Source organism: Elaeis guineensis, chromosome 1, assembly GCF_000442705.2.
Source record: "Elaeis guineensis isolate ETL-2024a chromosome 1, EG11, whole genome shotgun sequence".
Classification (NCBI taxonomy): Eukaryota; Viridiplantae; Streptophyta; class Magnoliopsida; order Arecales; family Arecaceae; genus Elaeis; species Elaeis guineensis.
Genome location: NC_025993.2, coordinates 157,068,505 through 157,091,869, shown reverse-complemented (window position 1 = coordinate 157,091,869; position 23,365 = coordinate 157,068,505). Strand labels below are relative to the sequence as shown.

Here is a 23,365-nt window from a genome sequence, read left to right as displayed (position 1 = left end):
TACATGCAACGCAAAGAATAATAACATATAGTTCTTAGTCGTTTCTGCATAAGATATTAGAGGTAGGGTTATTTAAATGACAAGCAAAGCAGCTAAACAATTAGCATGCCCATGATCAGGTCAGGACTTGTACCAGCCACCTAAAATGAATCAGAAACCAGCAAACACCATGGATAATGCAGATCAACGCAATCCTTTGCATATTGCAATCACTGAAAAAAATCTGATCCAAGAGTGCATTGGTAACAGCCATCCAGTTCCCTCACAAGGAGCACCAGGCTAGGGTCCCTCAGTGACAATCACGTAACAATGTATATACAGAATAATGAATGATTAGAAAGGAATCAACAGAAACTGTAATATCTTTGTTGGGATAGATCCTCGGCATCCGACCGACTATCTTGCCTCCTTGATTCTCAGCCAACTAAGGGAGCCACACCGACTAGGCTACCATGGTTCAATCCACCTTGGATCAATGAGTCCCGCCTAGCCGGTTCTACATGGACTACTATCAACGACCTCCGACCGACTAAGGGCAGCGTACTTAACCTAGTCGGTACCAAACCGACTAGATCTAACATGCTGCCCACCTCCACCTACACCGAATGACACTCGGTATATAACTGACTACCAGCTCGATACTCGACTGACTTTTCGATCAACGACGAGGTGGCTCCTCTCGATGACCTCATTCTGTCGACTTCCACGATGCAGGTCTCAACTAACTAGCTGAACACCAAACGTGACCGCCACGCCATCCTGATAGGCCATCTCAGATCACATCATTTAGATGCCATACATTGACCAACTGACTACATGTCATAATACGATACTGCGAATTTATTAATTATGTCTACGAGGTTATTTATTGCGCCCCATGTATGATAGCATCCGCCATCACGGTCATGTGCGCATCAAACAGAAGGTATATCCGCGTCAGCATTTAAAGATACCCATGTAGCATCATACGATAGGAAATGATTGATATGATCATCTATCTTCTTACCATCTATTTTACTCTCTCTATAAATAGAGGTAAGCGGGAACTCTTCTTAATAGGCAATACTGGCTCCACGTTGAGACTCTGCTCTTCTCATTGAGTCCTATTTCTGATTTGAGCATCGGAAGATCCTCATCGAAACCATCTCTGATGGAATTTTTTTTGCAGGTCTCTTTCTTTCGACGTCGAGCAACGTCGAGCAAAGATCATTACCGACATTCACTGCAACTTTCGCTCTCACTTTCGATCTTGACTGTTTGTATCTTCTTTGACTATGATACATCATCTTTCAACGTTCCTGCTGGCTGACATCCGGTGCAGCTAATTGGCTCTGGACCGACTGCCCCCAATCGAAAGAAGACCGCAACAGTCTTATAAGAGAGCATTGATGATAAGGTAGCTATAGAAAATATCCAGAGCTTGCTTTTTGAACCGATGCGTACAAGTAATAAAAACAAGTACACCATATACCTTCTGGTAAAGTTGTAGATTTTTTTTTTTTTTTTTTTAAAATCCAAACACCATACAATACGTACACTACAATTATGCTTCTCAAATTGGTGAACCAGATAAACAGCCAGCAAAGTCAAAAAAGGGTCAAAACATTTACTAATTAACCCAATAACCACTCTTAGCCTTCAGGAACACCATTTCATGCTACTCGGCTAAATTTTCAAAAATGGCAGGAACAGCTCTCCACGGCAATGTTTCTGCTTCTTTGTAAGGAATGTATAGTATATTCCCTTCAATAGATGTTATATATCCTCTGCATCCCACAATACTGAAGTCTTACTAAATTTTGCCTTTAGCGTGAAAGTTTTAAGAGCCACTTCTCCATTATATCAATCTCTTTGGTTCAAACTGGTTAAAGATCAACCTTATGAATGGGTGGAAAGCAAGATATAGACAGACATGTAGGCATCTACTCCCACTCATCACAATTGACAAGCCCTCATTGTCCAAACTCAAGGGCCAACAGAATGTAAGTGAAGAGACATCGTGCATATTTCCAAATGAACTTTTTCCGCTTTAAAGATGCCACCCTCTGAGCCAAGTTCCCTGACAAAAAGAAAAATAAAAGGATCTTGCAAATGAACTTTTTCTGCTTTAAAGATGCCACCCTCTGAGCCAAGTTCCCTGACAAAAAGAAAAATAAAAGGATCTTGCAAATGTTGATTTAAAGAAACTGCATATGAAAATTAAGCTATCTGATGATCTAAGCTTCAGTATTCTCCCAGGTATACGCTAAACAAAGTAAATGCAAGATAGTGGAACATTGGTATTTAGTCAAAAAGTTACCAAGTGACTCCATATGCATTCTGCAAATGGAGTAAAATGCAAAAGGAAAAGAAAAAAAGGACATAATTGCTACTCGATTTTTTAAGTGGAAGGGAAAACATCAATGATGCCAAAAGCCAAATTTAAATATTACAGTCCACCTATATAAAACAAGAAACTATGGACACGAGCCAATTAAAACACCAAGCATGCATCACAAATAGTTTCCCTTGGTGGTAATTCTGCATGAGGCCATAAGTAAAATAAAATGAAATCAAATAAGTGACCATCCAGTGACAGTAAAGCCTGCACGCATTTTTGCTATCTCACCTGCATGTTTTAGATATGTACCTTATCCAATAAATCATTGTAATCACTCGCACTTATTATGAGTGACTGAAATGGCACCCTTTTTATTTCCACGAAACTCGAATACTCTGTGCTCATTGGTTGTTTCCATGGCTCCCCATCCATTTGCATGTAAGCATCTCTCCACTGACCACCTCTTATTTCCAACCTAATTGCGGCAGCCTGAAACACACGACAAGATCGATTCACACATTATGTATCTCACATTCACAAATATTTAACATAACATAGTCCAAAACTGCCAGCAAAATAGAATCATTACATATTTACTGTATGCATAGGATATGGGGGGGAAGGCTAGACTGTAATCATGTGAAAGTCGGCAAAATAAAACAAGAAACGGGGCGGACAGCCCCTATTTTGATTTGGAGGAGGGTGAAGCTCTTCCTTCAACCTTTCGGTGGCTTCCGCAGCGCCCCGGCACTCTCTAGCAACAATCCGATAGCCTTACCTCCCTCTACCTCTCTCTTTTTTCCTCTCTCACATTCTTCCCCTCCCCCGCCTTCACCATCTCTGCACCTCCCTTCTCACCTCCTCCCCCCCCCCCCTCCCTTTTTGCCCTGTCAGTTTGTGTGCAGCACAGAACAACATGGGGGTGTCCCGGACCACAACGTCGGCTGACCGGTCTAGGCCCCAATATGTCCCCTATTTTAAGCAACCTCAATAGTGGTTGCCTCTCTTGAAACTATTTACATGTTTAAGGCTTTAAGCAAGCTTCTTGGTATTTGAGCACATCTTCCTGCACCATTCCAATACTTTTCATCTATGTAATCTATTACATACTTATATCTAGTCCACAGCATATTGTAGACTTCTGAAAAAAGACTCAAACCACAAAACCACCAATTTTCACTAGAAACATCTGAACCTCTGATTTACTATAAGCTTGAGGGTACTGTGCGTCTTGTAGATTTCTGAAAAAGGACTCAAACCACAACACTACCAATTTCCACTAGAAACATCTCAACCTCTGATTTATTATAAACTTGAGGGTACTGTGCATATGACATGCTCATATGAGAGCATCATAGCAGTTATTGTAACTGATTTGCTATAATCTCCATCTAATGAAAGTGTACAATTGTAGCCCTCCCAACACTTAATCCTATACTTACAACATTGTTTCCCCTTCTACCAGGGTCTAACATCAAAGGTTCATTTTCCTTGAAGAGACATCAAGAAAAGCTGATTCTAGACAAGACATTATGGAAAATAAAGTGGCAGATAAGATATAGGATAATACTCTGTAGTTTATTTTTTTTGCACAGCATTTCCTTTTTTCCAATAGTTACTAGATCAGAACAAATTATTCAACATTTCAAGATGAGAAGCAGGGTCCGAATAATGTCGCTACCTGAGCAATGTGTTTAGCTGATATGAGTTCAACCATAACAAGTGAAGCATGCCAGCCTTGTTTTAGACCAAAGATTTCAAGTAAACCATCATCAACTTGGGCCTCAACAAAGCCTCTCTGGAAAAATCAAAATAGAAACTGATCAGGCCAGATATTCTCTTACAAGCTGATAGAAATATAAAACAGAGCACTAAGCGCATGATATTGCCCTTGTTGGGAGGAGGGGACCTATGGGAGAACTTTCAGAAAGAAATGACTTCTAAACTAAGTTACAAGGGGCATGACCACATCATCCTATAGTGGGAACTGGGATGATTGAAAAAGACAAAAGAAATTCTTAAAGTTTTCTCTGATATTGATAAGTGAGCATAAAAAATATATTCATAATACGTAGGACTTCAAGAATCAGCAGAAATACCATGACGATTTCAAGTAACTTAAAAAGAAAACAATGATGACCTAGACCATCGGAGGTGATCAATAACTCTAATCCTTTAAACCAAAAAAAGGGGATCATACAGGTGGCTTCTTTTCAACTTTTGCAGCAAAGAAAAAAAAAAGATCAAGTGCGCCTTGGATGCATTAAAGAATACTGACAGAGAACTGAAAGACCACATTCCATGTTCCTAAAGCCATTGTTTTTTGGTTATTCTTTTGGTTTATATATGTAACCAGTAAGATAACAGCTTCATAGGTGCATTCAGCTAAAACTTTCACAATAACGTTGCTTTTACATGAGAAGAAGTTAGAAATATTATTAATCTTTATTAAGATGATGAAAAATTCTCAGTAAGTTTACTAATCTTTTTACAGGTATGGATCCACATATTTTGAAGGATTCATCTAGTGAAGAGACATATTGGATATGACAAAGACCTGGCACAAAGGGCTCAGTTCAGCTAGTCTGGGCACAGATCTCTGGTTTGACCAGACTGGTCCTAAGTGTGTGGTTAAGTTCATCTGAAACAAACACACCAAAGATGGATCAACAATTCCTCACCAAAAATGTCAAATGAAATCCATATTCTCTCTTAGTTACCTACCATGAATTGTACCAACTTCTGCATGTTGCACTTCTAGAAACGAGAGAGCGGGATGAATTTATGTGCAGTGTCGCACATACACAATCAACCATTTCTAACCAAATATTTAAAATGGTACCCACATATTTTGCAGTTCAGTGTGCAATGACATGCCTTATACATAGACATGAGTAAATGTAAAATAAAAATTTTAAATCTGTCTATATGTAGCCATGTTGTTAGGTATTTCTAAAGCTAGGCACCAAATTATATAATCTATCTGAATGAATGTTCTTGTAAATCAAGAAATTCCTGCCAGTCACCCTCGGTCCATGACCTACATGAAATATTCAGAATGTCATTCTAATAAAGAAAACTCACAACATCATAGGATAGCTAAGGAATCATTAAGTCAAGCCAGATGATGCCTTGTTTATTAGTCATACAAACCTTTTCTAAATATTCAGGTTTCAGATTACCCCATGGATTCCTTCCACTCCCATAGCTGTGAAGATTCAAGGCAACTATTGCCCTAACACTGCAGCCAAAACTTTATTCAATCCACTTGAAATGAAAGGTAAAAACACTATCATGCCATCATACATTTATTATAGAATATTATGGTACTGGAAAAATAATATTCACCATGAACAGAGACAAAATTGTTTAATAAATATCAGGCCTAAGATACACACACACACACACAGTTGCAATATATTATTTCCAGTGATCCCCAACACTATTTAAAATTATTCAAGTGAAAAATAAAGAACTTGCCTTGGAGGGACGGGAATTTGCTCCCACTCTGAACAGTTAACCTTTTTAATAGATAACCGCAGAATGTTTCTGAGTCCCCTGCAAAGATACATTTCTAGTTTATGCTGACAATACTATCATACAGCATGAGCTTCCATCTTGGAATTTATAAAGGTAGCAAGAAATAAAATATCGGATAAATAAATGAACAACAATAGTTTGAATACAAAGTAGGAGGCTTTCTATCCTTTTATCATGTTTAAGGTTAACGTCATCGTAAATAAACAAAAACAAATTTCACTTTAAAGAGAATCCTAGTAAAATGCAGTTCTACCTTGCAAATGGTAAAATGCAAAATACAAAATTATATAAGTCATTATGTTGTCATATATCCCAGAAAGACCACAACATTGGATCTCTCTTAGGTTTTTCTTAGCACTAGGATCACAAGCTCACAATTCCATTCTTGCTGTAGTGGATATATTTCCAAAAATTGCAAATTTATTCCCTAAAGTGAGAAGGCTGATGCTTGTGTGTAGCAAGTTGTTCTTTCTCGAGATTGTCAGTCTATGAAGTCTTCCTAGGAAAGGGCTCCAAGTCCATCAGTAATGCACCACATCTACATATTGTGCCAATGGGCTGTTGGCATGATGTAGAAAATGTACTCATACTCCAAACATGCTTCTCTGTCTGTATATTAGACCAATATGCCAGATGCAAAGTGTTAAAATAGCAGTATGAGCTTGTATCCTCATCAATCCTGACCATCTTGAACAATCTTATTTTTATTCAACATTGTTTGGAACTATTCCCACATTACTACTGCAATATAAGTTGCCAAGAACATTCCGGTGTATAAGCTTGAGATGGTAATAGAAGTATATAGACTTGTATATAATATATAAAATATATCGTTAATGCATAAAACTAATTACATGTCCTGTAGTTTTACCATGAATTTGAGATGCTTTGTGTCGTTATTGTATAAATAATTGTGTATTGTAGGCCTGCATGTCAAATTACATGAAAATATGGAATACACCTAATAAAAATTGATCAACTCAGACACCTTTGGTGATCTGTGACAGGAATATAGACCAATTAACACACACACACACACACATATAGATACACATACATACCATAATCAAGCAGTTCAAAGTGGTCTCCATTTGAAAATTTTTAATAAAACAGTAAATCCTAGTGTGCCAGTTTCAAATCATCTTAAAAATGTGAATCTTTCCTGGCTGATGCTTGCCATGCACCATGCTGCTCACAAACATGATACAGGATACATTAGTCCTAATTATAATGACCACTGATGGATGAAGAGGTTAGGTATGTAGGTTAGTTTGAAAAACTGTGAAAATGCAAAACAAAAAGCTTCAAAGTTTTATCTGCTTATCATCCACGGAATTATGGTCATACCCTCCCCAAAACACACCCACAAGTTTGCTTATAGAAACTCATGTGATGCCATGTTTTGCGATGATATAAGCTTTAAAATCTATTGATTTTCGATCTCTATATATTTAATGCGTAGATCATGATCAATAAGGTGGATTCACAACTTAAATGTCTTATCATACATGGAGTAATTTCCCATTGTTCTATATATGTGATCCCTAAACAACCCTCCAACTCTCACTGCACAGCAGCTTCAGTCTGAAGTTACAACAAACCAGCCAGCGCATTAGTTAGGCTTAATCTCAAATCTTTGAACTCTAAACCAGAGATCCCCCTTTCTTCAATTCACAGTAATTCAAGCCATTAAAGTCTACTAAAAATATTTTTTTCACCTCAATATCTGATATCATAATCCATATGTTTCCTGATTTTAAATAATAATCTGCAGCCCTCAATTAAAACTGCTACCTACCAATAACTCACATTTTCACAACATTCCCTTGACCCTCTAAACCCCTCGGAAGGATTCTGGATCACTAAGAGGATTCTATTCATAAGATCGTTGCAGCTTTTCCTTGGCAGTGAGGGGCTTCCATCACATTTCAAAGATAATCTTGAAGCAACAATTTGCACATAGCCACCGTAACACTCAAACTGCTTGGATTGATTTCATCTAGGTCAGATTTTTGACTGCTTGGTTAGTTGTTTTGAATATATTAGCTCATTCTAGCATATTTGAATGAGTGAAATTGCTGTCTTGCATAATATTAGGCTTTATTCTCAGTTAGGAACGTATTAGTTTCTAGATCCTCTTATCAACCACAAGAGAAAAAATAAATGTTGATTACATTGTTGATTGTTGCATTGCATGCTATTAATTATTAAATCTAGGGTTGTGCGCTGAGACATTCCGTATAGTTCCCCCTACATTATTTTTCATGTCATGTCTAGGTCATATCTTAATTTAAGGGCTCCACCCTGATTGTTTTGGAGGGAAAAAATAAAAAACTTAATCCTGCACCTTCAGTATCTTTTGGTAATTTCATTTGCCAAGGTTTTCAACTGTAGTCAAGTATTGAGTTCAGTTCAGGTCAAGTTCAGGTTGGATGTGGGTCTACCCGACCCACTTGCACCTGATCCTATTAAATGCCACTTCGGTTTTGGTGGAAAAATTCAGAAATCAACCACCTGATGTATCAAATGAAATCCAAAATATCATGGCATGTCATTTTCTTCTGTTATACCAGATTAAAAATATATAATAAAAAAAATAAACAAGTACCATCAAGCCGTCAAACACGTCTAGTATTCAGCAAATATGTGAATGCATGTTTATGATATTAAAGTTGCCCTCTTACAGATCTTTTTGAATGCTGTGTTGCCAAACACTTGTAACATCTAACAGCTAAGAGTCGAAGCAACAGAGAAACAAAATCCTCAAATCTAGCTTCTTTTTCCTGTTTTATCAGAAAATTTTTTCACCAACCAAGCATCAAGATTTGATTGTTATCATGGAATGGCTATACATGACAAAAACAAAAGGCCTGCAACATCTTTTCCACATAACACTGCATTAGGAAATTTGGAGGGAGAGGAATTGTGCATTTTCAAATCTGATAATGGCAGATGGGCGGACTTCATCATTGTCCATATCCAGAAGAATGGCATACTCAGCCTTATAGGTAGTTAAGGATAACCGACTAAGCAGAACATCCCGTTCCAACTTCAGGATGTACTTTTTACTTCTTCTGATTTGTCTTATAGTAAATGCATTGTTTTCTTGGAGCAAGTGATGCTTCTCCAATCAAATAGTTAAAAAGAATAAGTTGCATATCATTTATATGCTCAGGTTTGGATTTAAAATTCCCAATCATCAATTCATTCAGGATATGTAAATTTCAAGAAAGCATATTTGTGAACTGAACAAATGTGATCACTATAGTTTATAAATGGACACATCAAACTGAAAAAACTTAGCATAATATTAATCTTCTCCATAAAAGAAGCAAATAATGCCAAAAGCAAGACTAAACTATTATTCCTTAGTGATAGCTAACCTTAAGCTTGGATCGCTCATACAAGGTGTAAAGAACCACCCTTGCTTGCAAGAATATCCAGTGTAGATCAACTGCCATAAGAAACATTCTACATTACTTTATATACTCAGTAATATCTCATGCATGATATCTGATATTCAATTATCATTACATCAAAATATAATAATAATAATCCAAACTCTGAGCAATATTATGAGGAAAAAGGATAAATTTTAAATTGTCAGCATGCCAGAAAATGTTAAAGATGGTAAATCAGATGAAATAATTCAATGCATATCATGGGACAAATGATATATCCAGTTAATAGAATGCATTATTCAGAAAAAGAAAGACTGAATTTAAAAAAAAAAAAATCAAAAAATAGTTGGATCAAAAGGGATCATAAATTTACATGCTTCACAGACAGTAGATGGAAGTTGGAAAATGAATACAGCAAGCAGCAGTGACTGATTTTAAAGGATATAACAATTATTAGCTTCATAACTTGCATCCCACCAATTAGAAAGATGGATACTAGGGCAAAGACAAATTTTTTGACTGATAAGTTGATAAAACAAAGGAAATAAGAGCTATACCTTGTTTGTTATTGGACCTTGTGCAAGATATGGTCTTTCATCTCGTAAATGATGGAAGCCATAAGCAACTTGAGCATCCATTCCTGCACTAAAGCAAATTATGGGTGATTGAATATATCACACTCTGCAAACTCTAACTTGATTATTGCATCATACTCAATTGACATTAATTAGAACGAGGATGAAGTTGCAAAGTAGCAAGCACTTAAAATTGCTGTGGTTGGAAGTGACAATATCAGGATTGAAAACAAAGGGCCACAAAACATGGTTTTAGTCCTTCATCCAGTCCAGATATCAAATCAGCTTCCACAAAAAATCCTTCTTTCTGCTCTTCCTAAAAACATTCTCTCTTAAAACAAGAGATAAAGACAGGGAACCAGAGGGTAGCAATGCAAGAGTGGAAACATGACCATAGCGATGGATTAGAGTTTAAATAGAAGACAATTTACTTGAAAGTTAAGAAGAGGACAGCTCTTAGTTAAAACCAGTGACACACATTTGTGGAGAAAATCACATAGCAATTAAATGGAGTAAATGAGAAGAATAATATGGTAAAAAAGATAGGCATAAAATCATACCTATGCTAAAATAGTTATAGAAGACTCCCTCCAAGCATGAAACCTTCTCAGGTACCTCCCCTTCAATATCTCCATCCTACAAGGTTCTCATGAGAAGATTAAAACAATGGAAACATGGAATTTCTTCAATAAAGTTCAAATGTAATATTTTCTTGATTGTACATGAGAAGGAAATAGAATATATTGCATTGGTCAAAGAATCTAAAAGAACATACGACACATACATAAGGTTCTCGAATGCAGGTTGAGAATAATAATTTAACTGCAGTTAAGATAAGCCCACAAATCGTATTATGAGAAATTTTGTGTAGAAAAATACAAATTTAGCTTTTCACAATGGACGCAATGAACTTAACAATAAAAATACCACATTAATAGCTGGTCAAAATTCTCAACAAGGGTTTATTGTCAAGAAGACAGGAGAGCAAGTCATAGCAAAAAAACCAAAAACAAAAATAAAAAAGAGACTGAATAAGGTTTGAAACTCGAATCCTATAAGAATCTATTTCGATGATGCTAAATGTGCTGACCACCCCAAAAATAAAAAAGAAGATAATCTTATAAAAAATATCCCATCCCTCTTCTATGGCTATCTCATTAACAACTCGAAGTATTTCATCAATAATACGACAAGATTATGTAGGCTCTCTCCCTCCCTCCTAAGGTGAAATTTGACAGTGCAGCTAAGCATACAAGTGTATAACTGCCACAATGTTCCCCTTACCCTCGTATTACACTATTAATAGATGTGTACCAACTCTTGCATGTAATTAGTTCAATTATGTTTAGTAGATTTAAAGATGCATAAGCATACCATAAAATCTTGGTACAAATGATATAAGATAAAAGTAAAAATTACCAAAACAGAGGTCTACTTTATTTTCCATGACATACACATATTCCAAGCTTCCAATTATTTGAAGATGCAGGATAACATCATTTATTTCATCAGTTAAAGCTTATCCCTCCATTTAATAAAGAAAAATGTGTTGAAATCAGTTGCATGTTTAAATGACGATCATTGGGTGGCAGATTTCTCTGATCTTGAGAATCCATATTAACAGAAGTAGAATAATAAACTAGCAGTGTAGAAGCAATATTTCTAGGATGATAATATTGCTGTTTTGCTATTAGCTATTCATCACAACTTAAAATGCCCCCCTCCCCAAAACAGAAACCCAAAACAACATTTTTGATGCTAGAAACTAATTAAGAATCTATTTTTTAACTTCAGAAAAATGAAATTATTAGCCAGAAACTCACAAAAGAACAAATAAAAATTACCAAACATGCTGAGTTGATCAACAACAACAAGAGTTTAAATCATGTATACAACCTGAGTATAAGTGGACTCTCCTAGATACCTCAGAGAGTGTGGCGGTTCTATCACTTCTCCTTCTGGCATCGAAACAAGGATATGCCAACTGTGTCAAGACATTGTAATTATTGTAAGCACCAATTTATTTATGTGAGATTGAGAATGTGGAGTTTTTTAATGCCCAAGCATCAGTAGGAACATTTGATTTTACAAAAGAATATGACTTTTATATTTGTCAATGTAAAACAGAAAATTCAATGACCTGTCCAGAAATATGCAAATCATTCATTTCAGATTATGAGGTAAATGAGTCAGGAAGAACAAGAGTCATTTACTAAATTATGATCAAAAGAATAAAATACATAAAGGTGTTATTATAGTCAGATCAAGGATTTCATCAGTGTTGGATCTAAATGTGATTTGGGTTATGATGGTGATTAAAAAATGACACTGGAAACTCTTAATATAACAACCATCATTCAAGAAGGTTTAGGAGGGGCCTCACCTCCAGTCTTTAAGGAAAAGCTCTCCAAAAATGCTCTGAGCCTTGAGGCATTTTTATGGTTGAGACTACAAATGTGAGATATATGTAACACTACAGTATTCGCAGCACATGTCTATTGAAGGGAAGGGAAGCAGTTTATCCTGATGTTCCATGTGGATATAAGTGCCAACTTAGGTATGCCTTAAGTTATGAAAACATGGGGTGTGGACCAAAGGTCACCTTTTGACACCTTTCTTCAAGAAGTTTGCACATTTGGAGTTTGCATTGGTAGAAGCATCAAAAACAAGCAGATGCAAGATTCTAGATATTGATTGCAAAACACCATATTTATCAATGCCTAAATAAAATAGTATTCTCATTGATTCACACTGAGTATAAGATGATAAAAGTATATTCCATCCTTGAGTATGAATGCTACAATTTCTCAAATGAAGGTAATTCTCACCTATCAAGTCGGCAAACTGGACCAGAAATAGCTTTATTGAGAGAACGTTTCACAGCTGACCTCCATGCAAAAGGAAATGAACCACCCTAGTTCAAATTTAAGCAAGTGAATTGATGGCATCATATAGTTTTCTTCCCTTTTCTTTCTTATATGAAACATCAGATGGTATGCTAGGAAAAAGAAAACTAAGAGGGGGAAAAAACAGCTCTTACCCAACCAAAGCTCCTAGAAAGGTCATTTCCTGTTCCAAGAGGAATGATGCCAATAGGAGGAACTGGCTCTCTGCTCTGCACAAAAAGTTCCCCAAGACAGCCTAACACCCATCCTACTGTACCATCTCCTCCCGCAACCTGGAAAAGCAGAAAATAATCTCTTCAAATTTTGCCATACTCTAAGAAGAAAACTATGAAAAGACTGGAAAATCAGAACAATAAACCAAAATAAGAAACAATCACCAATGGCTGGCCAGCACATATTTCCAATTAAAATTCAAAAGCATTACCAAATACAAAATCTTAAATAAATGTACCATATATTACAATAGCTTACACCTAGAAGCAGATAAAGAACAGATAAAATTAGCTAGCACTGAAAGGTGGTGCACAAGGTAACCATAAGAACAGAGAGCTCAAATATAAGTGACCATGATCAGACCCCAGCAAACATACCATGATTCTCAACTTTTCCCGAGTTTCCTTTGCACAAAAGTCACCAAGATCAGCCAGCTTCTCCAGGCAAGCTAAACCATACTGAATGAATTCAGAAGGCTTCACCATTGAAAGATCAAAAACCTGCATTACATATAATAAAGAAACAGTTATGTGTAAAACTCTTAATGCATTAATTCTTAAAAAAATAGTAACCTCTTATATATAGTCTAGAGAATTGATAAACTTTTCAACCTCACACAAATAAGCAGTCCTGAGAAACATGCAATTTTGCGACAAAATAAAAGCTAAGATTAACAAGTGTGTTATCAAATAAACATAACAGATCGAAAAGCCTTATTTGAAGTAGATAACTAATTACGAAGATCACCAGGAATTGCATGACAACTAGCATATATGAAATATTTCATATATTTACTAATGATCAGCTTTATAAAACGTCTTTTGCATTTATGCCTATCCAAGACAGAACCTTTTAGGTTTCAGTATTTTCATCTTTTCTCCGACCTTTCATCTGCAATTTCTGGCTTTCCCTCCTCTATCTTTGGAATACAAATCTAAGCCAAGTGCTTACAGCAGCCTCATGTTGTGTCCGTTGTACAAGCCAATATCATCTCAGTCAATTCTTTGTCCCATATGTCCATTAGGAATGCACTTTGAAGCTTTACCTAGACACTCAAATCAAATCTTTCCAAACATTACAAGACATGCACAGCATCACTTAGATCTTTGCAATTTGCATGTGAATATTAAATTTATGCAACTATAACACATTTATGCTTCACTTGACCATTCTAATTTTGAAACAGAAATGTCATTTATTTCTCCGACATCAAAATAATAGATCCAGACGAGCAAATTACTCCAGCATGTGCATCAAGTCATGGCCATGATCTATGACAAGTTTTTTATAGTTAGTGGCATGATTATTTCTACCCTTCTTTCACCACTTCAGCTCTGAATGATAGAAGGACTGTATCTCGTTCTGCTTCCACGTCCAACGACAAACAAATTAACCTCCTTTAGTTCTCTCCCTCCACGAGTTCATGTTACATTGCGCCTCTATGATTATCTCTCCGCAATAGTTTAGTCTGAAACTTCTTAAACATCTTCAATCTCTCCCTGAAACTTCTATATTGTTTGGATTCTCAACTAAGTATATCTCTTAATATGCGTATGAAAAATTTCTTCCCCCTCTTGAGTCATGTATTCAATAACTTTTCTTACATAAGATCAACACCATTACGTCCCAGAAATAATTAAGTTCAAGAGTAGTACTCTAAATGTGGCAAGGTATTTTGAGTGTGAAGAGAAGGCATTGCATTTCCTGAAAACCGGGCAACAAAATTCCTTGTATTCTAAATCCAAGAGAGAAGGAGAAGTATTAGGAGAATGAGGATCGGTGACCTGTTCCTCGCCCATCAACTCCTGTAGGCGGTTCTTGAGGACGAGGCCGTGGCGGCCGCCACTGCGGGAGTTGACGAAGACGACCATGGGCGCCTCCGGCACGTCGTCGTTCCCGAGGCAAGGGCCGTCCGCTCCCACCTCCTCCACCGCCGCCGCCGCGGCGGTGGTTCCGGCGTCCCTGGACCGGATGGCCTCGGCAATGGCGGCCAGCAGGCGGTGGGGGATGGTGATCCTCCGGCGGAGGTACTCCTTGTCGAGCCTCGCCCCCGAGCTCCCGCACGCCCTGACCGACTCCACAAGCGACGCCATCGAGGACGCCGACGCCGACGACGACGTCCTCGTCATCGTCGTCTCCCCCTCCACCGACGCCGCCGGCGACTCCGGCTCGCTGAACGACGATCTCGACATCCCGAAGAAGCGAGCAAGAAATCGATCAAATGGGGCAAGAAAATCAAGTCAAATCATTTCTGGGATGGAGGGATTACAATTTCCAAGATTATCTACATTCTTTTTCTTTTCTTGAGAAGAAATAGAACTTCTTCCTTCGTTTTTGGGAAAAATAAATTGAAAAATTGAGAACAAAGGAAGTGGCAGGGATGGCTGGCCGGAGGGAGGGAGGAAAGGAATTCGGTTTTCCCGCGGTGACACCGAGTGCGGACACGGACAGGAGAACGGACGGACAGGCATTGGCGATAGGTCTCGACATTGGAGAGATTTACAAAGATACCAACGATTTGTAACGGCCGGAGGTTTCCAATGGGGACTAAAAATTGAGATGGATGGTTTTGGGCCGCCGGGAGTTCCCGAATCCACCCGATCGTATCGGTTCTGGATTATGATCCGGCGGGATAGCTGTTGATGACTAACCCGGTTATTTGGCCCCCTACCCTGGTAACTTTAATTCCGTGCATGCAATCAGGTGGCTTCCAAATTTAATTTTTCTTATAATTTTTTTCATATATACAATATATTTTTACAAATATGATTTATTATTTATTTATCATTCAACAAAATGTTATAATTAAATTATCCCTTTTTTGTGTATAGACGTCTTTTTCATTAGATTTTTGGCTCATGGCACAATTTTGAGTATAAAAAATATATATTTTCCTTCATATTAATATTCTTGAAAATTTATGTTGAAATGTGGTTCTTTTTATTACAAATTGAATATTAATTTTTTCAGGAATGCTACCATAATAGGGTAAGTACCGAATGACACTCAAAATGATTATTTAATAATATCAGCCAAAAATTTAAGCCATCGTTATAAAAGAATTTAAATAATCATGTACGAAAAGTCATTTACAATAATATATATATATATATATATATATATATATATATATATATATATATATATATATATATATATATATATATATATATATATATATATATCATTCTCTTATCCATAAAATAATACAAATTTCTTCCCTTGCCTGTACGTTTCACGGTAAGAGGGAATTGGTGACACTCACACGACCGCATGGTAAAAAAATATTAATCTCGAGCATCTCATTCTTACCCAAAAAAATCAAAAAAATCAAAACACTACCATCTTTATATATATTTAAAAATAATATTTTATTATTTTTTAATCATCCTCATCTTCCGTAGTTTTTCCTCGCCGTCATCCGCCTTCCCATAACCATCACTTGCTTCCCTTTGCATCCACCTTCACCACTCACCTTCCTGCAGCCAAATGCCACCATACTTTTTCTTCCTTCACCGCACACCTCCCCACCACCGTCGCTCGCTTCCCTACCCTCTTTCTCCTTCCATCTTTCGAGCCCACCTCCCTCTTCTTCCTTTACCTCCATCACTTGCCTTCCCGTAGCCACAAGCCACCCTCATTTTTCCTTCTTTTCCATCACTACTGAGACTCTTTTCTCCTCAACCTTTACTGCTTGTCTCTCCATCACCGCCACTTGCTTCCCTACCCCTTTTCTCTTTCCATCGCCACACACCAACCCCTGATGGGAAGGGGTGATGATCCATCGAGATAAAAGAAGGAAAGAGGAGGAAGAAGAGGTGCGGCTTCCAAAATACCCCAACAATTTTGGTTTCTAAATTGTATTTAAATTTTGAATTATTTACCATGCCAACCATGCACATGACCAGTTATAAACTGATAAATAAATCAATGCAGTCAATCTTAAAACGGAAGGCTAGAAAAAAATCAACAGTAAAATAACTAAAACAGTCTTTGAAGCACCATAACATAACCCTCTAGGCTTTATTCTGTTGTTCCTAATTTGCAGCACCTGGACATTACCTTCAGTTAAGACGAGGTTTCAGGTTCTGAGTTGAATGTTAATGTTCCTTAATGGTTCTTGCATGATATAAATTCTTCTCTCTTTCATTCTTTTTGACAACAAAATCTGCATTGCTTTAACTTTTAAACCCTGAACTTTAGCTTCACAGAAATCAGACTAAAAGCCTTTTTATATCAGGGCCAATTAGAGGACATGAGGTGCAAATAATGCAAATCTGAAAACAAACTAATATCACCTTACAATTTTTTTGATGTCATCCAGTATCAGATACACACAAGCTTGCACACTGACGCAGTTCAACATATCTCTGGAAAAAATTTTACTCCCAGTGTATTTGACAAAAAGAAGCACCCGAATCCCAAAGAGTGACAATGAAACACATGCAGCATGATGAATGGCTTGAATTATTCCAGTATTACAATGCGTGCATATAGATCATGCATTTATTGGAATCAAGCAATACTTAAAAACAGAAGATATGTTGCATTCTAAATAGAAAACTAAAATCATATAAAATTAAGGAACCCATCGAAACAGTATTGGGTTTGACATCTACCAACATCAAAAACTTTATTCTTTGCATGCTGGAAAAATCTTGCATTTACTTAACAGCCACATCAGACTACATATCAAAGCTTTATGAAAGTGCACAAGAAATCAAGACAGAGAATGTCATAGTGATGATCAAGCCATTGGTGCCCCAGCCAGCCAGCTCTCATTCTTCAGGTGAATCCGAACGGATGGCTATAAAGCAGATAAACAAATTAGCAAGAAAAAAGAATGGAAAGCATGCAATAGTTTAGTGCAATCTGTTGAAGCTAATCCATATGTAACGAGTATATACAAATCATATGCTAGCAACCAAACAAATTTCACAGATAAGTAAGAAAATAAAGGGAGGTAACAATATTAGTTGTATGATAACATTAAGACAGCAGTAATTAGAAATTGCAAGTGCCTTCGTTGAGTCAACACGCTCCTGAAATGCCTAAATATCATGTAATTATCATGCTTGTGATTTGCAATATCTAAATTGTGAGATACATCAACACAACCAGGCATATACAATTATGTTATTATTACCAGATATATTTCTGAATGTGCTGAGACTTTTGCCATAGGTTGCATGCATATAGAAATTCTCATTAAGCAAACTCCTGTCTACAATTCAGATGGCATGTAGCGGTATAAGAATCTGCAATTTGTACAATAACATTCAAGTTTGACAGTAGATTGAAGGATACAGTAGTCCATTGACAGATATCCCATAATATTTTCCCCTGTTAATTTTTTATCCATTCAGTCTTGGGTTATCACATACACTACTTGACTTTGCAGCATTTAGTCTGATGATGCCATTTTCATGACTGCAATGACATCAAGCAATAAGATAGACACTTCAGGCCTTTACTATGCCTTTCGAGATAACGTGGGTTGAAGCTGTAGTTTTCAAGAGACAACAAGGATGAATCCATCGTGAATTAATGCTTCAGGAGAAGCAATTTTGACAAGTTTTGTAAGCTGGTTGGCAAAGAAATTATGAGAACCAGGATGCATTTGTGAAACTTGCTTATAAATATTAGAAAAGAACTAGATTCATGTAAAGAAGTTACATAGGCAAGAGGAGATTAGTTATTAGGAAATGACAAATTAAACCGAAGGAAAGGAATTGGAGGTTTCAAGTAAGTTGCTTGGCTGTTTTAGCATATTCTACATGAGTTAAACATGAAGGCTGAAAATTGGAGGTGGGGCAGTTCAGCTGGCAAATGTATGGCGGAAGCCTTGAGGTGGTTGGATCCATAAACATCAAATATTTAATTGAGATCATTCTAGATGGTATACTGAATTTAGTTATACAATTCATGAGCTTTTCCACATTGATAGCACTCATCTAGGATCAGCAAGCCAACGTGCCACAGGTACCAAGCATAGGAATAGGGTGTCAAAACTTAGCGACAAATTGAGGGCAGAGAGAGGCAATGCATTAAACAAGTTCACTTCTTTTATGAGAGCATGATCATCATTTTAACAAATGATGAAGTTATAAGCTGATTTTTTTCAGGGGGGTATTATAAAAGAAGAAAACCAAAAAGCCACTCATTTGTCTTGCAAAGCAATTGAATAGGTAAGTTTTACAGAAGTGCAAACATCAATCAGTCACCTTGAGTTGGAAGCTGGAGGTCTTCTTTGCTGCCTCCCTCAAAGTGCAAGCTTTCCAAAACCATGGTGAATCACGATTATTGACATACGACAATAAAGAAGATTTAGGATTTTATTTCAAGGTGGGTTTATCAAAGACTACTACTAACTGGAAGAAATAAAGAATTTTTTTATGATGTAGAAAATGAAATCTGATAGTCGATGATTCGGTTGATTATAAAACACTACAATGATATTCCAATTTGCGATCCCTGCAAATAATATTGTTGAAGGTTTTTTAAGTAGTAGTAAGGGCCTTGAAAAGGGCCCAAGTTAATGAAAATGAAAGTTGACCAAAATCAAGCAAATCTGAGGGGTTAGTCGGGGGTTTTATTTTCTAAATGTGTTTTGCCCTGAACTCATTCATAATGTTGATAATAGAGTTATTAGATGATGCAAGTTTCTTGCTTTGAAAGGATACCAATTTATCACTTTTTATGCAGGGAGGGGAGAAAAGAAATTAAGGGAAAAGATAACAGGCTGTGTGCATTAACATCAAACCTCTTTGATTGGGATTAGACTGAAGGAGAACATGCATGTGCCTGGGGTAAAATTTAGATTGCAAACATAGAAATCCTTCTTTTAAAGTCCCTTGCCTTGTTCCTCTGCTTCCTTAACCAGAATGAAAATTTAGGATCTCATGTTTTAGGAAACCAATTGATCTTTTCCAAGTTGGAAAATTTTATTATATTGTTCGTCAGATCACCCTCATAATTCATGATTTTTTAAAAAAAAGATTTCCATATTCATTCATTGTCATCTTTTTAAGATGTGAGAATCATGTCTCATCTAGAACTACAAATCAGAACACTTCTATGTAGGGAAAGCAGTGAGCAATGATGCCAGATGATTATTCTAACCAATTGGAGCAAAGTAAGACCATGGCTGCCGATAGTTCATATCAACACATGACCCAATGCAGTCGTGACCTTACCAGGCCGAATTGGACACGACGTTTCAGAAGCTTAGGTCGAAGTCCATGTTAAAATTAATCCAGTTAAAAAAAAAAAAAAAAAAAAAAACTGTGTTATATTTGGTCATTTCATTTGCTACGAGACACAGTTGATCCGACTCAAAACTAGGGCTGCCCATAGCAGGCTCACAGAAATAAAATCTAAGAATACCACTGAGGTTTGAAAGCATTATACCATCCAAAAACCGACCAAAACCTCACCCCTTTTCTCCAATTAACCTTGAGGTACAAAAACCTAGAATTTTTGCAATCTACTAAGCAAGTTATTCAACACCAAAGTGGAACAACTCCAAGTATAAATCAATCAGAATAAATATGTGCATATATAAACACATCCGATCATTTGCACAAACTACGGAGGGAATCCAAAAATCCAAACAGATCCAACTGCACATGATATCCAAGCGAATGCATAGATTTTGGGATTGAACGAGATCGGATCGGGAGGCAAAAGAAAAAAAGGAAGAGGAAGAGGGGATGGGAGGGACTCACTGGGCTTCTCGGGTTTGCCGTCGGCCCACTTGGAGATGGCGAAGTGGACCTTCTCCCGGGTGGCGGCCTCCGTCTTGTAGGGCTCCTTGAGGCAGCTCCGCACCAGGGACGCGCAGATGTTGGAGTAGGTTATGTACGTCATGCCCGCGGCCCTCCAGAACGGGACCGCCGCGCTTGATCCGGCCGCCGCTGATGCCATCACCACCGATGATCTCAACTCTCCGCCACCGAAACTAATCCTCCTCCCCCACCTCTCGCGAAAGCTCTCTCCTCTGTGATGAGATTGGGAGGGCATTTTCGTAATTTTGTTGGCAGGGCTCGACCGGATTTGGTTAAGGAAGTGGCGGCTGGACCTGACCATGATCGGAACCGAGTTTTAGATTGGCCATGATCTAACGCCGAGTTTGGCTCGCGGCCCAAATTGAAACGAAATCCAAATAAATTGGAATAAAACTTAGAATGACCTGGCATATTTGATAGGTGACCGAGATCAGAATTGACATAAAATTTAAATATTAAAAAAATAAAAATTAAATTTTAAAAAATTAAGATATACATATTTTCTTCTGAAATAGAAATAACAATAAATTTTTTTTCTAACCAAATGATTAAAATAAAAATTATTTATTTATATTTTCACTTCAGTATCTAACACTTCCCAACCAAATATGTTCGTAAATTTTTTAAAATTTTCACATCTAATTATGAGCATAAAAAAAAAATTTCATAAAAAAATAATTTTTTTTATGCAAATTTGAAATCTTGAGCACCCAAATTTCTATCATTCATATGGTAGCAAATGTGTAGACTCAAGCTAAGTAATCTACTTAATTTTTGATCATCGTTTAAAAAAATAGATTATCAGCTCAAATTTTTTGGCCATTCAGGCTCTGTAGGCTGTAATCACATAAACCATTTCGAGATAACATCAAGAAGGCAATGGGCTTGTTCTTGATAAAAATAGGTACCTAAGAATTATTGATAAGGGAATTCTAATCCAAGCGCATCTTCACATTTAGTAAGAATCATAATAAAATCTATTATATGTAGAAGACTTTATTTTTTCCTGTTCATTTCTCTTGCTCCACTTATGCATTAGGTGGATGTTTTTATAAATAAATCAATAGGGTTTTCAGATTATCTACTTTATAAAGAAATATAGGGATTTGATTTATTGGATTTTGATTGTCAATAAGTATGTGCTAATTATTTCATTGTAGATCTTGAATTTTTGATAGACATCTTGACTTAGTGAGATCATACTAAATATTAATAAATTTCTTCCTAAAAAGTGTTACTTTTTTTTTTTAGTTTTGATGTGGACAACAAGTCTACAGGGATAGAAATTTCTCATCCTAAAAAAGGAAAAAAAAAATCTGTTCTCTACCAATCCAAGCTACTCTTGGGTTTGAAGTCTCGATGATTGGATCTCTATCTATATTATTTACTTCATGCAGCTTTCTATAGCTGATAATTCATCCAATTGCTTACGATGGTAACCTCTAAATAGATATAAATTATCTGTCACTTGGGCATCTACTTGACGTGTTGATGTACAGCCACACTTATAGATAGATGTAAAATGAAGGCTAGCTGTTGTTTTTTAATTTGTTTTCTTTTTTCTAGTTTTTAGTAATTTATATATGATAACTAGAAATTATGAAGGTATATATATATATCTTTACTCAGTCTTTCCTACGTGGTCAATATCTTATATAATGACATCAAGCATTCGAACAATTTTACATGCACCGGTCAAGTACCATAGTTGTTAGTTTTTGTTACCAAATAATTTTTCTTGCAATCTTTGTTTAAATTTGTTTAGACCATCCATTCTATCATATTGGTAGCTTCATTTTTAGTATCATAGTTTTGTTGTTATCATGCCAATACCGTCAAATTCCTTAGAATTTTAACTATAGGTTCATTTGATATTAGATTGTTTCTACTTGTTATTTAAATGCACTTTTATAATTAAATAGAAATACTTCATACAATTTGCATCAAAAGATAAAATACAATATGTTTGATGTATTTGTTTCATGCTTTGTTTGATGATTTATTGTCTTAAGTAGTTATATAGTTTATATTTTGAAATTCATACCTAATTTTTCGAGTAATGCTTCTAGCTAATTTCTAATGATCTGACTGAATAGCTACCGGACATAGTCAATATCATGATTTTAAATATCTCAAAACTTGTGGAGGAATATCTTTTTTATCAGTCTACCTTTCTAAATATTTAAATAGGACTAAGATCTTAGAGTCATCGAGGGGGATGGGGCTTTGCCCATAATGAACCTTCCAATAGTAGAAATCTAACCTCAGTGATAGAAGATCTCTTGAAAGAAGTTTCATGTGATAATAATAAGCTAATTAGTTAGTTAGGGAGCATATGTAATTTATTTAATATAGGAGTTATAGACTCTATTCTATCCCTATGGTAATTAATGCTTCTATATAGTGATTAGGAAGAGTTTATCTTTGAATGAGACTCAAGAGGTATTTCTCGAGATGCGACACTACACACATCCCTGGAGGATGCTCACCTATATCAGAATATCCGTACATGAATATAAATATGAGATTTAGACTATTTCTAGTAACTCTCATGAAAAATTAAGATACATGTACAAGGATACTAATGCATAGACTAGTGATGAAGAAATTTTATACTATGTGT

At 36.4% G+C, this 23,365-nt stretch overlaps 2 protein-coding genes across 7 annotated transcripts; both read right to left on the bottom strand.

Moving 5' to 3' along the window:
- Nucleotides 1-1,474: 1,474 nt before the first annotated feature.
- LOC105039236 (diacylglycerol kinase 4) lies at nucleotides 1,475-15,987 on the bottom strand. Of its 5 annotated transcripts, none has more exons than XM_073245228.1 (13): nucleotides 14,740-15,977; nucleotides 13,333-13,455; nucleotides 12,877-13,014; nucleotides 12,665-12,750; nucleotides 11,733-11,820; nucleotides 10,397-10,472; nucleotides 9,819-9,901; nucleotides 9,244-9,314; nucleotides 5,801-5,878; nucleotides 5,474-5,561; nucleotides 4,002-4,118; nucleotides 2,630-2,809; nucleotides 1,475-2,059 (listed from the first exon to the last, which is right to left on the bottom strand). In XM_073245228.1, the coding sequence occupies exons 1-13, from the start codon at nucleotides 15,145-15,147 to the stop codon at nucleotides 2,030-2,032; spliced, it is 1,566 nt and encodes a 521-aa protein (XP_073101329.1). In that variant the 5' UTR covers nucleotides 15,148-15,977; the 3' UTR covers nucleotides 1,475-2,029. The 5 variants fall into 5 exon arrangements, with proteins under 5 accessions (XP_073101329.1, XP_010913617.2, XP_010913616.2 ...); XM_010915315.4 differs by having other exon boundaries at nucleotides 1,475-2,137; nucleotides 2,609-2,809; nucleotides 14,740-15,976; XM_010915314.4 differs by having other exon boundaries at nucleotides 1,476-2,137; nucleotides 14,740-15,974.
- A 1,403-nt stretch (nucleotides 15,988-17,390) lies between these two features.
- On the bottom strand, nucleotides 17,391-20,997 carry LOC105039235 (ATP synthase subunit epsilon, mitochondrial). Of its 2 annotated transcripts, none has more exons than XM_010915313.4 (2): nucleotides 20,683-20,992; nucleotides 17,391-17,762 (listed from the first exon to the last, which is right to left on the bottom strand). In XM_010915313.4, the coding sequence occupies exons 1-2, from the start codon at nucleotides 20,975-20,977 to the stop codon at nucleotides 17,734-17,736; spliced, it is 324 nt and encodes a 107-aa protein (XP_010913615.1). In that variant the 5' UTR covers nucleotides 20,978-20,992; the 3' UTR covers nucleotides 17,391-17,733. The 2 variants fall into 2 exon arrangements, with proteins under 2 accessions (XP_010913615.1, XP_073101315.1); XM_073245214.1 differs by lacking the exon at nucleotides 17,391-17,762 and adding an exon at nucleotides 19,153-19,229 and having other exon boundaries at nucleotides 20,683-20,997.
- Between the last annotated feature and the right edge of the window lie 2,368 nt (nucleotides 20,998-23,365).